Source organism: Lagopus muta, chromosome 6 (assembly GCF_023343835.1).
Source record: "Lagopus muta isolate bLagMut1 chromosome 6, bLagMut1 primary, whole genome shotgun sequence".
Classification (NCBI taxonomy): domain Eukaryota; kingdom Metazoa; phylum Chordata; class Aves; order Galliformes; family Phasianidae; genus Lagopus; species Lagopus muta.
Genome location: NC_064438.1, coordinates 51,803,723 through 51,821,714, shown reverse-complemented (window position 1 = coordinate 51,821,714; position 17,992 = coordinate 51,803,723). Strand labels below are relative to the sequence as shown.

The following is a 17,992-nucleotide window of genomic DNA, read 5'->3' as shown; positions in this document are numbered from 1 at the left end:
ATCATTCTCCCACTGAAAATGGTAACAAACACAGTGAGAAGTTGGATAACTGGCTTCCCATTTTCCTCCAGTTTCCACTCTGCTACACCACATAACTCCTATAATATTTGCTGCTTCTGTTCTAAGTCGCTACGTGGCTCTTAAAGAGCAGTATGCAATAGTTCCCATTATTCTAGCTAGCTTCTTCTGGTTCTTGCTACATTTTTTTACTTTAAAGATAGTTTTAAAGTGTTTATTGGTGTTTAGAATTTTCCAGGTATTTTCCTAAAATATATTTTTACTACAGATGTTGTGTCAGCTGCTGACTTAGCAACTTTTGATCATATCTGCAGTTGATGTATTTTTTGAAAGGTTTTCAAAAAGGGATGGTTTTTTTTTTTTACTGTGAGCTACCCGATGTAGTTCAGTAAAGTGTATGTAAATGTAAATATACAATTTTATACTTTACATTAAAATGTAAGAGCTGTTTTCATGATTCCGTTTTATAGAGTAGTACTTTACTAAATTGAGAACTGTACTATTATGCTTTTTATACCCCATATACTTGGTTGTCGTTAGAGGAAGAGCTCTGATCCAACTAGAGACAATAACATTTAATTCATTTCAGACCGTATTTTTTCTTAACTACAAACCTAAATTACGTAGGATTTTATTTATGTGTATTTATATGTAAATGTCATCAAGTGAATTGTTTGTCACTGAAATCTACCATCAAATATTTGTTTATATGGGTTATCTTGCACTAATTACTACAAAAAGTGTTACTAGCGGCCTTTAAATCTCAACTGGTATGTCTCCATCTCTTGTCATGATTAGTGTGCTCCACTCTTACATGAGTTTCCTCTTGCTTTTTTTATTTTTAATAACAAAAGATAATATAACATGGGATGGTGTTCTTTTCTTCAAGTACTCACATTCATGTGAGTGTATGTAATTAAGCATATTGTTACGAGACTTTTTTTGGGGGGGGAGGGAGGGAAGAAGTGAAGGGAAGGATGCATAAAGAACATACACTGTATGATTTTTTTGGTAAAGATAAAATGTGGCAAGAGGCCTGACCAAGCAGCGAGGTAGGCAAGGGAGAGGAGATTGTTTGATTTGTTCCTGGAATGTTTTAGCCAAGAGGAAGACATACGCCACTTTCTTAGTCATTTTCTGTACATTTGAATCCAGCAAGTCACTGAACTTGAAGATAGTGCATTTCCGTACCTGGCAGCCTGTCCTTTCTTACTGCATACTGCCTTTTTCAGATTCTCAAACGTCCCCAAAGCAGAGAGGGTGAGGGCAGGAGGATGTTAAGGGTATTCTGGTGTCACCTCTGCAAAAATACACTGCTGGGCTTAGGTTTTCAACAAGTGATTCAGAAGCATCTGGTTTGGGGAAAAAAATGACATCACTTGCTAAATTATTCAGACTTGATAGTGGAAATTATATTAATCTTTACTTGCCATAGTAGTCAAACATTGCTTCTTCAATTAAATCTTCATTAATAGCTGTATTAAATATGAAATACCATACAGACACTTGGCAATTTCAATCTGTGTAATAACAGCTGGACCTAAGAAACACAAAGTACTACTGGGCATCTTAAACAAGAGAGACATCACCGATAACTGAAAGGTGTAGTATAATATAGTCCAAGAGGATACAAATAATGATATAGGCTGTCATATCTCCCAGGGAGAGAATAGTCTGTTTTATTTGTCAGTGTTACAGTATAAGAAATTACTTCTAAAATGATGAATTCTCAAGAAAACATGCTTGATGCTTTTCTGTATGGATAGACAGCAGGTGCATTAGAATAAAATAGTCAGACTGCTTCACAGTTTTACAAATGAAACAGCAGTGATGACTTGAACAAATAAATACCTTCCGTGCCTCTGGAAACTTCCCCCAAACTGCTCTGAACTGTGTTGGTTCAAAGCTCCAAGTGTTGAACAACTGTGGGTTTACCCCACTGTTCCTTTTCCCCTTCCATTTTTTTATTAAATAAGAAATTACAAGTTTAGATATTTGGATCTTTTCCCCTTTCCTCTTCAGTATGCTTCAGTCTTTGTGTATGAGGTGGGAGTTAGTGTGAGCATTCATGGCTTTTACACTGTGTGTGTCAAATGCACACATATATGAATGATTGCACCAAACACGCAGTCAGCTGCATTCCTTTGCTGGGGAGGCCATACTCAGCGAAGAGTAATTTGTAGGGACTGCTTGGCTTAACAGGAATGGCATTAGGTAAGTATGTGGTTATGTTGTTAACTATTTTAAACAGAAATATGTATTCTGCTTTATTATGTTCTTAAGACTTATGCCAAATCTTATGTGCTCTTACATGTCTGATGTCTTGGCTCAAGCGTTGAGCAGGTCGAAGAATTTGTGTTGCTGAAACTTGCACAGTCACTCTGCAGATGTGTACATAGAGCTGCTCTGACTTTGCAAGTCAGTCTACAGTCAGCCTATTGCGTTTTGGCATGCCTCAGACTAACTGCTGCTCATTCTGTAGCTTCACTTTTATAAAAAAAGCTAATTTTATTTTCGTGCTCGTATTGTCATTTCTTTGTTAGTGCAAATAGGTCATAGTTAAATATGCTTCACTAAAGGTTAATAAAATATTTTGCTCTGTATTCCTGCCTGATAAAGAAAGAGAGTAAGGATGATAGAGTGCCTGTAAGTTGGTGAACTTTAAATTGCTTTCTTTTTTGTGAATTCTTATTCCAAATGAGGAATGTGATATTTGCTGATGGCAATTTTCTTAATTTCTACGTGGAGATGGAAATTAATTGAACCTCTGTTAAGGCTTCTCTAAGGTTCTCCTACCATTTCTTGTGGCCTCTTTCTTTTATGTCTCCCTAGGGAAAAGGGCCACAAAACTTGCATGACAGTCTGTGCTGTCTCACAGTAAGCTGTGTGTCTGAATGACATAACTGCTTTAGACTTGCATAAAAGAAAGTACTTTCTAGCTAACACACATCTGCTTCCTTCTCAGAACCCTGAATATCTGTCCCCTCTGTCTCTTCATGTGTAGTTTTGTTTCTCCTCTCTTTCAAGAAAACCAGGATATGTGGAGCTTCTGGAGTCAGGGCGTTTGGCAAAATGTGTGAGAATTGAGGCTGAGGTGGCTTATGTACCACTTTGCTATTTTTATTTCTTAACCCCTTTCTCTTCCACAGCTCTGTGAATTTATTGAGGAAGAAATTTTGCATGGCTCTCTGAACGTAGTCATGTTTGCATAAAGGACAAATCTGGTAAACAAGGAGGGGATTGTTTATTTGGATGAAAACTGCCATTGCAGATTGTCTGAAAGGTACAGCAACACCTGTGGCTTTCATCCCCTAGCAGGTTAAGGGTTCAGACAGTCTGCACTCACTTGTGCTGGAGGCTGTCCTTTGGTCATTTCTTGAAGTCTCAGGTCTAGACTGGTTTAGCAGGCATTTCAAAAAGCATTACTGTAAACTGCTTGATAGTACAGTTTTATACTGTAATTATCAGTCCATTATGGATGTCTCATGTCTCGGGATATTGATGTGACTGAGGATGTATGTTCCCATGTAACCAAACTAACTTGGTCAATAGGCAGCATGAAAAAAAACATCCTGTCTTATGCTGACACTTTCAAAAGTGAGTTGTGTTCAGAGTGAAAGTGTGCTTATGTCTCAGGCCTGCGATGTATAGTCCCTTATGCAAAAAAACCATGATTGATCATGACAAATTTTGGTTGCTCATCAATTCCTAAATGAGTGTGATTTCACAGTATAGGAAACGTGACTAATACTAAAAGTACCAAAACACCAACTTGTCTCTAATACTCCATGGCAATGAAATATACATCTTAAAAAATTAAACTATAAGGGTTTATTCCAGCTCCTTTAGGTGTCTCTTACAAAACTGACAGGTTTTTTTTTGTTTTTTTTCTATTTTTTTTCAAGGAAGTTCCACAAAGAGCTGAAATCACTGGATAGTTCAAGTTACCAAGGAAGATATAATTCAGTTGCATGTAGTGGCTTGACTTCTTTATATAGTCAGTGGAAAATAAGGAATATTTTGTCTGAATTGTAGCTTTTTTTTTTTTTTTTTTTTTTTTAAATACAATTATTCCTTTGCTTAACTAAGATTCTGCTAAAAATGAGTGCTTTATGACCTGAAAAATTACTGTGGTAAATGTTGATGCACGACCAACTTGTCAACGGGAAAATATATAGCTAGGGGCAGCTTTCCACTGCAGGGAAAACAGGCAGTAATTCCAGCTGTCATCTTTTTAGGGAGGAATAATTGAAGATACAGGTGATTACATGACTTCTTGCAAAAACAGAATTAAAAAGAAATTGTAAGAACATGTAGGCTGTACTTGGAAGTCCCCTAGGAGCACCATGTGGGAAGTAGCAAGTAAGTACTGCAGGAGTAAGTGTTACAGCAAAGGAGCAGTGTATTGCAATTCTCATGTGCCTCTCACAGACAAATTTTGGAGATCAAGAAAATGTAATTTCAGTCTCTGATTGTGCAAGCTTCCAAAACAAGACTAAGAAAGATACCAGAAGAGTTTAATACTCACAGGAGAAAAACAGCACTTAGAGCAAACTCACTTTTGTGCCGAGAAATGTTTGCTTCTGTGCCTCTGCTTTGCTTGAAAGGGAGAAGGCACTTCTAGCTGTTCTTTGTGGCAAAACAGAATCACAGTTTACTTAAAATCTTCAGTAATGTGTAATGTGTGTTTTCAAGCACAACTTTCTACCATTCTGGGATTTTTTATTTATTTATTTATTTATTTTTGGACTGGCATTAAATATATGGTTAATCAGTAGCTCATAGAGGCGGAACCAACAGAAGGAGATGGTGAAACTCATGAGGCTTGGTGCGCTCTTCTTCCTCACTTTGCCATGGAAGTGTGGCACACCGTGATTGTTGTGCAATTCCACTTCAATTAGCTCATTAATTGCTACCAGGTTTTGTTGCCACATGGAGAAGTGTGCAGGTGAAAGACCAGAAGAAAACTATTGTGCTGAGTCTGGTAACTGGGATAAAATAGAGACATTTTTCAATTTCCAGGCAGAAGACCAGCTTCAATTACAGCATTAGATGCAGAGTCAATTAATCACAGACGTAAATCCATAGGAAAGCAGTCTCCATCAGTTCCTGCCTTCTGGGGCTGTTACGAACTAGCAGCCTAGCGCTAAGGTAAGCGGGGGAGCAGAGCCCAGCGCTCCTTTCAGCCGTGTTACATACAGAGCCCGGGTTTGGGGTGTGGTTTTTCTGCCTCCTGCAGAATTGAGTGTGAAAGTCACAACGCTGCTTGTGAGATCGGTGTCCTGCCGTGTGCTGGGAGAGGAGTCAGACTGAAAGGCCATGTTTGAATCATAAAAAATTCATGTTCTTAAGTCTTCTGTTTGCCTTTGGATTTCAAGCAAAATGGGAGAGCATGGAGGACTTGGAAGACGCGCTATCCCTAGAGAAAATACGGGCTTCTGTCAGCGTTAGGTCGTGAATGGGGGTGGGGGATGGAAGAAGGCCCCGCGGCCCTGTGGGGTTGGCCTAGGCCGGGCCGTTGGGGTTTCAGGTGGCCCTGCTGGGGCTGATGACGGCTCCGACCGATCACTACGTGGACGTCAGGTGTTGAAATCGGCCTTGCACAAGCATCGTGCCGCTGTCACTTGATTACCCAAACGCTCACGGAGAGCAAATAGAAAACGGCTGCGAGCGCGGCCAAAAAGCTCTCATCTGTAAGGGGAGAAAAATTGAAGTGAAAATGCTTTTCGGAGCGTTTGACGCGGCGTTATCAGCGGGCCGAGGCGCGTGCGCCCGCACGGCAGGACGCAGTTGTGGGAGCCCCTCCTTTAAACAGGGCGATTTCGGTCAGCGACTTTAATTTCACTTTATTTAGGTTTAATAACAGCAATAAAAGCAGGGCAAAGATGCGGGTTCCGCGCGAAGCCTGGTGGCGCGTTGCTGCTCCGGCCGGGTCCTAGCGCTGCGGGCGGAGCCGGGCGCTCCCCGCGGGTAGCGAGGCGTGCAGCCGTGCCGCGTGCCGCCCCGTGCCTGCCTGCCCCCCGCCCTCCGCCCGCGGCACCCGGAGCGCCGTGCCGGGAGACGGGTGGGTGGGGGGGACTCAGTGGCGCCCGCCTAGCGATTGGGCGAAGCTTTTGGAGAGCCCCGCCCACTTCAGCTCTTCCGGCTGTCTCATTGGGCGGTGCCGCGGGGCCAGCCGGAGCCCAACCCCCCTCGGGCTCGTGGACCAGTGAGAAAATGGTTGCTGGGCAGGTTGTGACGGTCGCTGGCCAATAGGGACGCGGCCAGCTGGCGGGCGCCGTGCGCGCGGCGTTCCACTCCCCCCCCAACACACACACACACACACACACACACACACCCCTCCCCGCCCCGCCGCCACCGCTGTGGGTGCCGCGGGCGGAGGGAAGGGCGGAGCGGAGGCTGCCGGGGCCCGGCGGGGGTGGTGCCTCCTCCCGGTCGGAGTCCCAGCCCCGCCGAAGGGAGCCCGGCCGGTAGGCGCGGGAGGGCACGGCAGGCGAACAGGCAGGCAGGCAAGCAGGCAGGCAGGCAGGCAGGCAGGCGGCGACGGAACGGGGACGGCCGCTCCGCTGCCAGGTGAGGCGCAGGGTAGGGCCAGGCCGGGCGGCGGCCCGAGGGGCTGGGGGAGGCGCCGTGAGGGGGCGTAACGGCCGCGCGGGGGGGGGGCGGGGGGCTGGGGCGCTCGGTCTGAGCCCCACGAGGGGAGCGCGAGGAACGGGCGGCGGGGCGCGGCGGGCCCGGAGGGAAGCCGGGCGGGCGCGGGGCGAGGGGTCGGAGCGGGCCGCCGCCGGGCCCGGGGCTGGAAGTTGGCCGCGCAGTTATAATTAGCCGCTCGAGGTCCGCCGGCGGCAGGAAGGGGGAGGAGTGCAACTTTTCGCAGCTCGGGGAGCCCGGGGGCGGCTCCGGTTACGGCCGGGGGGAGGTGCAGGAAGTAACGGCGCGGCTCCCGCCTGCTGCCACAAAGGCCGAATGGTGGCGGGGCCCGGGCCGTGCGGCGCCCTCAGCGCTCTGCGCCCGGCGAGGAGTGCTTGCCGTGCGGCTGCTGCGTGCGCTGCGTACCGCTCGTTCGCTACGTGGGTTGTAAGATCTGAGCCCGCCAACCTTCCCTCCGCGCTGCCGCTCCGTGAGATCGTGCAGGGGAAACGCTGTAACCTCAACGGTTGATGCTAAAGGGATTTGTTAAAGTGCGGAATAAAAGAGTTAAGTTTCATAACTCCTTGGACTCCAGCTCCTTCCAGCAAAAGGTCGGGCTTCTGAAATACAGTGGGCAGAACTCTGGGCCTTTCTTATCCCGAATCCAAAACTTTTAACTGCTGCGGCTTATTTGTTAGCTTTTTTTTAGAGGGGTATTTAATACTGAAAAGAATTAGCACTGTGAAACGTTTGTCCTTTCATCTTTAGTGTGTAGAAAATGCAGCCAGTTAATGTATTCCCCCCCCCCTCATGACTTAGCAGCTACACCTCAGAAGATCACCACGTTGACTTTTTAAGCTGTTGTTCTTGCAACAAAACAAGAAAAAGACTATGACTTATTTGTCTCATTTTTTTGGTTACTTATAACATTGGTCTTCTCATGATTCGCTGGAACAGGTTGCCAAGAGAGGCTGTGGATGCCCCGTCCCTGGAAGCATTCAAGGCCAGGCTGGATGGGGCTGTGAGCAACCTGCTCTAGAGGGAGGTGTCTTTGCCCATAGTGGGGGTTGGAACTGCATGATCTTAATGGTCCCTTCCGGCCCAAACGTTCCTTCATAAGGAAGTCAGCTTCTAGAAGTGGGAGGGCAGTACTGCTGTACCTATTACTGAGGTTACATGGAGCATTATCAGCCATGAGCACCTCTGTGCTCTTTCACTGCACCTTTTCGGTTCCAAGAACCTGTGAATGGAAGAGCCCTTTGATAGGCTGGGAGTTGCTGTCTAAAATCACATGTATTCATTTACTGTTCTGTCTGGCTAAATACGATACCAGCTTTCACTGCATATTATTTTAAGCAGAGTTAAGTAGCATATGAACTGTTGTTCTTTAAATACAGTCCCCAGTGATCATCTGGATAAAACTGATCTTGGATCTTTTGGTAACTGTGAAATAGTTGGAATGCTGTGGGTGGGCATCTGTACGTATGCGTGCATACACACAAGCACATTAAGTATAATGCAGAGGGTAGGCTGCCAGCCTTCATAAGGGCGTTACATCTTGGAACTAAGGAACTTGGGTTCTCCAGGTGCAGCTGAGACCACAAGAACACGGATCGTACAATTCCATCTGCACGTCCCAGCCTCTTCCTCAGATCACTGTCACTTCAGCCTTTTCATGTCCCCCTGTGTTTCCAGTCTTTGGTCTAATCCACAATTTAATCCGTGTGGTCTGTTGGCACACTGCAGATGTTGCTTTATCAGAGTTCTGATGAAAATGATGCTGTGCTGATTACATGCAGTCCTGGGGCATCCTGCCTGTTATCTACTTGCAGTGGTTCCATTTGTGCTGAAAATGAGAGGAATCAGGGCATTCCATAAAAACTGATCTCGTTTTGCAGCCTCTAAAAGTTAGGAGTTAATTCTGAAATGTACTTCACAATTCTCCTGATGTGTGATTTCTGATATTACTGCAATTGGAAGTCAGCATTCAGTAACCTGAAGAAGTACCAGTGCATGTTCTTACCCAAAAGCCCAACACGTGGAGGATCAGTGCTCTTCTGTCATTTTGAGGAAGAATACATAATTTTCACGTTTCATGTCTTTGTAGGTGGAACTACCAGGTCCTCGTACTGCAGTGCATTGATGAACTCTTGTTTTTTCGTATTCCAGTTTCACTGCTTTAGTAGGATTTAGCACAGTCGTTGGAATAGCTCTATTGATTTGCGAGCTTAATCTTTCCTGTTTAAAAATATCATATCAATTAATATTTTTTTTTTTCATGTTTTTCCCTTTAAGTCACATCATCCTATCTCTGTGGATGGCCTGGACCCCTGAGTAGCTGGAGGCTCTTTGGATGACCACAATTTATGCAAAATCCGGAATCTTCCTGCCTGGACTCCTCTCTCTTTTCTAAGGGTATCTGCTTGTATATTTTTAAATCTTCTGAGCATATTCCATGTTCTCATAATCAGCTGTAGGTGTTATTTTTGTGGGCTAGAATGGTAAACTGAATAATAAAGTTAAAAATTGCGGTATATATATTTCAAGGCCAGGCTGGATGTGGCTCTGGGCAGCCTGGTCTGGTGGTTAGTGACCCTGCACATAGCAGGGGGGTTGCAATTAGATGATCATTGTGGTCTTTTTCAACCCAGGCCATTCTGTGATTTTATGATTCTGTGATGATATAGTATAAAGTGAAGTGCTTTAGGCTTTGTTCAGGTGTCCAGATTTGACACAGGTAATAAGCTGTAAATTTTGTTTGTTTTGTGATCTACATCTAGATCACTGTAACCCCAGAATATGTCAGTATTGAGTAGGTGAATACATTCAGTATCTCTGTTTGAAGTTAAAGATCATGTAAGAAAAGAGGATTGATAATTATTCACTTGATTACTGGTTTGTCCTCACATTGAAAGTTCTAAGGATCATTTGCCTCCCCAGTCCTTTTTCCTTAGGTGGAACCGTGGTTGTTTGTCTCTTGTTTGGTTTCGTGTGTTCTCATTTAATTATGTTCTAGTTTTATTATGGGAGTTCGTTGGTTTAGTAACTCTTGATCAGGTGTTAGCCCTTACCATCTACTATTGATCTCCAGTTTAAATGATTCCTGTCTTCCTGCTTAAAAAAGAACCTGAAAAGCCAGCCAAACAAAAAAAAACCCACACTCCACGCTCCTGAAAAATATCTGCTAGATGCTTCCTCATTAAAAATACACACCTGTGAGCTTTGCTTGTGTATGTGGAGCTACAGTCACAAGGGAAGAGGAGAGTAATGCTGGTGGCTCTTTTGTTTAGTTGTTGGGTTTTCCCTAAGTATGAAGAATTGTATTTGCTTAACAGTAGTAATGCCTGAGTACATCTATATTATCAGCCTGTAGTGATAGATAGCAGTTGCTAAGAATGTGTTTTGTTTACAGTTGTAAATCGCCCAGAGCTGCATGTTTGTACCTTGTGGAAAATGTACATCACAGTTGAGGGTCGTGTTGTCCAGAGTGAGATGTTGTGCCCTGAAACTTAGTGTGGTGTAGCTTTTAAAGCAAAGCTCTTATCAGCACCAAAGAAGGGAGTAGGGAACTTAGGACCATGTCCTCCAAATGTAGGAATTAGTATTAGACATAATTAGACATAATATAAATAGATGGGAGGTTGCCTTCATCTAAATTCTAAATAGAAGTAAAACTTGCTCATAAGTGCTTCGTAAACATAATTTCAGTCCCTAAAATATTACTGTATGGTAGATATTTGTTCCGTTTCCACAAATACTGAAGGGACAGTGGGAAGGTTATGAATTCCACAAAGTAATTCTGTGCTTAGCTCAGTTTTCCTCTCACTTCTTTCCTGTTCTTAATTAATGAATACTTTTCAGCCTATTTTTATTTTCTGAATACAGGAAAAGATGCTAGGTGCATCCATGTGTGGAGTGTTCTATTTTTGTTATTTGTTTGGTTGTTTTTTTTAAGTCTGAACAGTGGCATGTCTTGGTTCTGTGTTCTGGTTAGCGGAGAAGTAGCAGGAAAGACTTTGGTGTTAATAGATCAGGATTTCATGACCCAACGTTGACCTCAGTTCTCCCTTCTTTGAGCAGCTCTGTTCTGGCCATTTCTAACTCCTGTAAAGAGACTGTTACATAGGACTTTAGGTATGGGAGTAAGCTGGTAGGACTGCACTCCTCCCTATATGTACATTTTTAGCCACCTCTAGCAGTTACTCATCTTGGCTAAAACGGGGCAGGGCGGGGAGGAGGGGGACTTAAATACATCTTTGTGTGTTTTACAGTGTATTCTCGTCTGAGTTACTTTCTTACTCTCCAGTCTTTTCAGGCATTTAATCCTCCTGCCCCTACTTCCCCTTAATTTTCAGTCGCAGCCGGGATGTGGCTGTGTGGGGATCTCCAGCAGCTCAGATAGGCTGCCCTGTGAGGTCTGTTGACAGCTTACTGTGTTATGTAAGTCGTGTTGAAGTGATCAGTGTTAAGTCCAGATGGAGGGAAAGGATTTACACTGTTAACTCTACCTTCAGTCGTACCTTTTTCCTTTGCAGCTTCTGATAGATGCAATACTAGCCAAGACTCCACCCACCACTTAATTAAAACTTAATGAAGTTATGTTGCCTGTGCTCAAACACATGTGTGGTAGGGGAAAGGTGTCATTAGAACCAGCATGCAGCATACATTGGATAGTTCTTGGAGATTTCCATTGGCTGTGGGGATGTTTGTCGTCCTTTGTGTTTCCTGCAGATGGATGCATGCTTGTGGCGTGTGCCTGTGGAAGGAGGGCAGGAAATCAGGTTATCAGCCAGCTTTAGTCAGTCACTATCAGAAGTCTGCAGTCAGGCTGGCTCTACGTTTGGTGTTTTGGATGGTTATGTGCCAAAGGAGACTTTTAAAGAGAATTACCTGTATTATAAATAGTGAGGAGTCTCTAATATTGATGTGAATTCAAGGTAGTACAGTTGTCTGTACTGGAAACTAGGCAGGCAGCTTTCACTTAGGAGGTGCTTACATCTGTTCAAATCTAATATTTCTCTCACAAGAAACAGTCATTTATCACCAGAGACAGATGAAGGCTGAAAAACTTAACACTGCATGTGAAGAATTAAGCAAGTTTGAATTTAATGATAACCTCAGAAGAGAGGCCAGAAGGGACTGGTGAGAGGAAATAATTTGGACCTCCTGCATGGTGCGGGCCAAGCACTCTGTTGGTGATCTAGGCATTTAAACCTACTTAGTGGTAACAGTAATTCTTGTGTAGTTAACTGCAGTGCTGCTTTTCTGCACGTCAAGTTTGTGTTCATGCAATTTTGACTTGCCAGCCAGCTTTTATGTACTTATTTTTTGAAACTTTTCTTCTCTTGTCTAAAAATTAAAGCTCTGGGCAGTTCCACATTCTACCTGTTGCTCACCTCTCTCTTCAAATGTTGTGGGGAGGTGAGGAAGAAGAAATGTAGTGGTAGTTTGCTTAAATAGGAGTAATGGAGAGTTTTCACGTGCTGTGTTCTTTGTGGCTGTTTCCAGCTGCACTTCCTAACCATGTGTCAGTGGCAGCTGCACTGCACTCTCAGACCCCGTGACAGATGGAGCTGTGTTTTTCATCTGAAATGGTGGCACGAGTCCTGCATTGTCTGCGACACGTTGCAATGAGAATTTTTCTTGGTAACCTGGAATGTTTCTTCTGAGTAACTGCAAGCTCTGAGCAGGCCTGTGTGTTTGCTGTTCTCTGCAGATCTGCCAACCCATAACGTGCCTCTTCCCTCCAAGTTTTTTTCCAACTTGGGTACAGTGTAGGGTTACAGAGCATGGAGGCTTCTGCTCTTCTTAGCAGGGAGGAGTTTCTATTAAATGGACTCCGTGGAACTGAAAGTAAGTGAGGAGCGTGCTGTCAGGGGCAGAATTTCTGTGCATGCCATAGATGGAGAGTTTGGCACTCCCAAACATTAAATTCACTCTGTTAGTTTTTTTTTTCCCACAAAATAACTTCAATTAAAGAGTGTTTAGTCCTAAATGGGCTGTGGCTCTGTTTGCATTACTGTAATGAGAGAGGATGAGAAAACACCAGAAAACTTGTTGAGATGCTACATTCCTTATTATGCTTTTGTGTTTTTTTTTTCCCCCATAACAAAAGATTATAAAAGTTGGATCTTTGAACTTTTTCTTAATGTTGAGGGAAAGAGTGGCTTACAGTGCTATCATAAAAGGGTGTTGGTTGTGATTTTTGGTTTGGGCAGTGCTACAAGAGGACAAATTGCATGTGAGTACAGAGCAGTTTGTTAAGAATATGACCCTGTCAGAAATTCTTATGCTCAAAAGTAAAGCAAAAGACCTGATAAAATGTGGATTAGCTGGTAACAAAGGGACTCTGTATCTTTTGTAGGTCAGCAGCTGAGTATGTTTGACAAGAAATTTCATGTCTCCTGTAGCAACCATGCCACTGGTCACTTGTAAATCCGCTGTACTGGTGGCACTGTTTTTTATTTGCCAGAGACTTGAGCAGCCTTGCAATTAGGCAAAAATCAAAATGATCAGGCAGAATTAATGAAATGTAAGATAGGAGTATGTTTAAATCATAATAATCAGAAAACTTCCCCCCCCCCCACACACACAAATGGCTTTTGCAACATGTGGAGAATGGGGAGTCTGTAAAATAGAAGCACTTGAAATTGTTCCTTGCACTTAGTTCTTACAGTTCAAAGTACTGTCAGACCCGAGCTTTGTTACGTATGTCAGGAATACTGTAGGACACTTCTTTATGAGAGGAAAGGAGGGTGTCTCCTATGGGAGCATAAGATACTTAGTCTAGCCTACTGTATGAGTTGAAATGTTAAACATTTGGGTTTGAGTTGTTCTGTGAAATGACGTGTCCTCGTGCACGTTTGCATGCTCTTTAAGCTTGCTTACAGAATTGAAACACTAGCACGTTTGAGATGTCAGAGGTTAAGATTGCTAACAGCTGTAAAGTGGCAAAACCAAGCATTCTGAATGTACGAACCATCAGAACTGCTGTTCCGTGCGTGCTCTGTATTTTGTTCCTTTGGGAATAGGAATTTTGGTCTGCTTGAGTAGAGAATGGGGGGGAAAAATCCAACACAGCTAATATGTGGTGTGTGGGAACGATGGTGCTTAGCAGACACAGAGCTGGTTTGATGTGTGCTTTTGTTCCTTACAGGAAGGGTATGTGGGCATGCCTTAGATTGCACAACCTTAAATGCTATTTAAGATGGAGAGTTAGTGATTTCCGTGTGATTTGTCACTGATAGGCAGGTGCTGTTTCTTCACAGTATGCCACGCACTGGCATATCTAGCAACAACTTTATTGTAACGGCCTGTGTAACTTGTAGTTTCCCTTGGTTTGTGTGCGATGTTACCAGTTGCAGGCAGTATTGCTGATAGTTTCACAGGCAGTGCCTATTGTGTACGTGCACATCCCCTTTTAATATTTGGCACTTGAACTTTGTACGTGGATTGGTGCTGATTTTGTTGTAGCCGAGTGCTCAGTACTGCCTGGCTCTGTTTGCTTCAGATGGCGTGCAGGGCTGGGGGCAGTGTGGGCACATGAGTAGGCACACAGCATTCAGACACCTCATTTTTATCAAGAGGTTCAGCTGCTGCTCTGGTAGTTTGGCAGAAAAAAATCAGAGTAGAACACATTCTTAAGCTTACAAAGTTTAAACTTATATTTGAAGCTTAGAAAAATTGCAGCTTTGGTAGAATTGTGAGAAATGAAAGATTCACTTAATCTTTTTTTTTTAATAGCATAAGTGGTAGCTAATTGTGTTTATTTTTCAAGCTACTTACCCATTAAGCAAAAACACGTTCTTACAACAGGCTTAACTTATTTAGGTGTGTCCCAGAAACTGTGGGTATGATTTAGAAGTTGTAAACATAAACTGCTCTACTTGCTGTCTGTTTTTCACGCATTTCTAACTGAGAAGCACACACTGCCTGCTCACTTTCTGTTCCTCCAGAGGAGCTGAGTTCTCCAGCAGCCTTGTCCAGGCACATGAACGTAGCCATGGAGCCCTGCGTTGCTTCCTGCAAATCTGGAGAAGTCCCAGAAGTAAAAGAGGCTTTATCCTGCTGCCATCTCCTTGTTCCCAAAAGTCTAGCAGCTGGCAGCTGCGGCCATCAGCTGAGCTGCTGCTGGCAGTGCCCAGTGCTCACATGAAAAGGAAGCTGGGAGGCCCTGTGCAGTGTCTGGATCTCTGTACGTTCAGGATCTGCCCTTGATCTGCCACTGAGTGCCTAATGTACAATTGCTTAATTTTTTAAATTGTTTGGGAGTGAGGTCCCTGTATTCCTCGAGCACATCAAGATGTGTGTAATCAGTATTTTACCAGTGTTTACTGTTCACTACTAAACTTCTGTGTGAAAGACTCCTGCTGGATATCCATAGAGTTAGGTTACTAGCAAGTTGTGAACTGGTGGCCACGAGTACTGGTAATGATTCTTTGAGCTCTGAGACACTGCCAGATTTCCTCTCGTCCCTTAGTTAAACTGCTACGCAACTATTTCCTTTCATATGGATGTAAGACTTTAAACTTCATTAATGAATCTCATATGCTGTGTAACTTTAATGGTAGAGGTTAAAAAACACAGATAACCTATAAAGTTCTTATTCTCATAGTAGAGTTGAAAGTAAACATTAAAAATGGGAATTGGAAGTTCTTAGGCTGCTTTTTTGGACAGTAGTTACTCTATTTCTAGTGTTTTCTCCTTTGAAAAAATGTTGTGAAACAGTGCAGGTGGAAGGTGCCTCTTCTGAATTAAATTATCTTGTCTGGGATTTTGTACTGTCTTTCAGTGTTCTACAGCATTAGAATTTTAAGTCAGCCAGTTGCTGTGGACTTCTGAAGGTGCCTGTTGAATCTTACAGAAGTGACCGTGTTGGCCAAGGTTAATTCAGAGTTCTTCTCTTTCAGGTTCATGTTGGGGAGAGGCCTAAAACGCAAACTGAGTGACTATGAGGAGAACATGGCTGGTCTCTCTAGTGCCTTCGATTCCAGTCGAAATCTGCCATATCCAGTTAAGAGGCAGCTGGTGCTTAACATGTGCCTCACCAAGCTACAGACTTACAAAATGCTGGTGGAACCGAACTTGCACCGCTCTGTCCTCATAGCCAACACAGTGCGGCAAATTCAAGAGGAAATGAGACAAGAGAGTAATCAGCAGGCAATTACTGTCTGCACTGGCATTACTCCTAGTTCTCCCAGCTACACAGGGATGGAGTCATCTGGGATTTCCCTACAGCTGCCTTCAGGTATTAGTCAGCAAGAGTCTAACTGTTGTGACTTGAGGTCTGCGGAGGACCCGATTGAAAATAGCCTGCTGATAGTTTCAGATGATGATATGTCGTCTGCTATTTCGTCTATTCTGAAGGATTTAGACTTTGTAGAAGATATAAGCCCACCTACTTGTCTGGTTCCTGCTGGAGATGACCAGCCAAAGTTTCCAGAAAATCCCGGTCTAAAGCTAGAAGACGATAGACAGGATTTGAAAGGAGCCGAATGCGTGTTTGGTTCCTTTGAGATTTCCAATTCAACCAGCTACTTGAAGGATCTGGCAATAGATGACATTTTTGAAGATATCGATACTTCAATGTACGATTCAGACTTCTGTTGCCCCCCGCTGATGCCGCCCAGACCACCACCTCTTGCTACAGAAGAACCGTTGAAGACCTTTCCAACTTGTAATTCTTCTTCAGCAAACAACATTCAAATATGTAGAACAGATCTGAGTGAGTTGGACCACATCATGGAGATTCTGGTTGGGTCCTGATATTTGTTTTACCCAAAGATACTTTTTGACTGCCGCTTTCATTTGGTTTCAGGATAAAAGCCACTGGAAACGTTGTAAAGAATTATTTAAAACACAGCTAAAAATAACTTGTCTGTAGTGAGGTTTCCTAAATAATTCCAAAACTTTTAAACCTGGAAGGTGGTGGTCCTTTTTTCTTTTTTCTTTTTTCTTTTTTTTTTTTTTTTTTTTTTTTTTAAGAAATATTTATTTATCAGAACTGTGCAATCATCTTTTTTTCCCTCCAGGGTACATGTGGAACATTAGGCACATACCCTTCTCACCCCTCATGCCTCTTTCAATAAACTTTTTTATGTGCAATTTTTAATTTGTCAGAAGAATTTACATGCAAAACAAATTTCATATGAGATGATCTTTTACAAAGCCTCCACTTTATTTTTAATATCAGAGTCTATGCCACGTCAGCATACGTCGAGTTGCGTAGTTGGATTGAATGGATGCAGACACATTACTAGAGATGGGTATATTTTAAAAATGAGACAACGCTTTGCTTTCTTTTGGTCGGAAAAGCAGATCAAGACACTTGTCAACAAAGTCTCTTGCATTTTCTAAAGCATTCAGAACTATTTATTTTTGTAAATTTTATAGTCTTTCTACATTTTACTACGTTATTTCATCATAGTTCAGATATAATGGACTTCTAGTTGGATGTGTTTAGCACTACCTCTGAGCTGAAATGCTTTAACTCTTTCCAGTGCTTCGTCTAAGACTGCAGATCTTTTTGTTTCTATTTTTTTTCTGGGGGAAAGTACTTCTAACTCATCGAGCTGATCCTCTGCCAGTGACCCAGCTGATTGGTGAAATCAAGGGTATTCAATGTTTAAAAACTTTTAAGTATTTACAAATGTAATTTATATGTAGATTGTGCAATTTAACATTTTTCTGTCAGTATTATGTGCTTAGATTTTGAATAATCTTGGCGTTCTTTAAATTAAAACTTAATATGTACAGGTAGCTTTTTAATCTGTTTTGGGAAACACTGTCCTCCAACCTTGCTTTCACTACGAAGTTTAAGATGATTTTTATGTGCAATATTATTTAAAAGAGATCCACGTTTGTATGCCTGGCATTGTAGAAAGAAACGCTTCAAACTTAAAGCTTCTAGCACCTTTGGAGGATACTCAAAGAGTCAGCGTTGCTGTATCCTTTGAGAGACAAAGTTGAGAACGCTTCTCGCTGCACCGGTGCAGTTCTGAATGCTCCTGAAACGCTCGCGAGGAGGCGGTGCTGTGGGAGCTCAGGGGCTGCCTGCGTGCTTCCAAAGCGTTCTGGTGGTTGCTAATGATGATTATGCTGCAGATTGTACTGAAGGATGGGGGAAGGAGGGGTTTGTGTGCGTGTGGCAGGTGTGTATACCAGTATATATAAGCGCACTCGCTAACTGAAGATGAGATTTGCAGTGAGAGCTATTTCTCTGTCAAGCAGTTTGGCTACCGTGTTTCAGATTGAACTGAGGTCTGTATTTGATCCTTGCTGTTGTCTTCTGAAGTACACACTTGCACACTAGTGGTTGGTTGGTTGTTTTTTTTTTTTGGGGGGG

At 43.1% G+C, this 17,992-nt stretch overlaps 1 protein-coding gene across 1 annotated transcript; it reads left to right on the top strand.

Annotated features, from left to right (window-relative positions):
- The first annotated feature begins 6,343 nt into the window (after positions 1-6,343).
- On the top strand, positions 6,344-17,991 carry LOC125694852 (SERTA domain-containing protein 2-like). The gene is made up of 3 exons (XM_048948636.1): positions 6,344-6,591; positions 8,944-9,063; positions 15,558-17,991. The coding sequence occupies exon 3, from the start codon at positions 15,562-15,564 to the stop codon at positions 16,411-16,413; it is 852 nt and encodes a 283-aa protein (XP_048804593.1). The 5' UTR covers positions 6,344-6,591; positions 8,944-9,063; positions 15,558-15,561; the 3' UTR covers positions 16,414-17,991.
- Position 17,992: the final 1 nt, after the last annotated feature.

Excerpts from the sequence above, each read along its gene's own strand:
- LOC125694852 (XM_048948636.1), top strand. The coding sequence starts at position 15,562 with ATGTTGGGGAGAGGCCTAAAACGCAAACTGAGTGACTATGAGGAGAAC.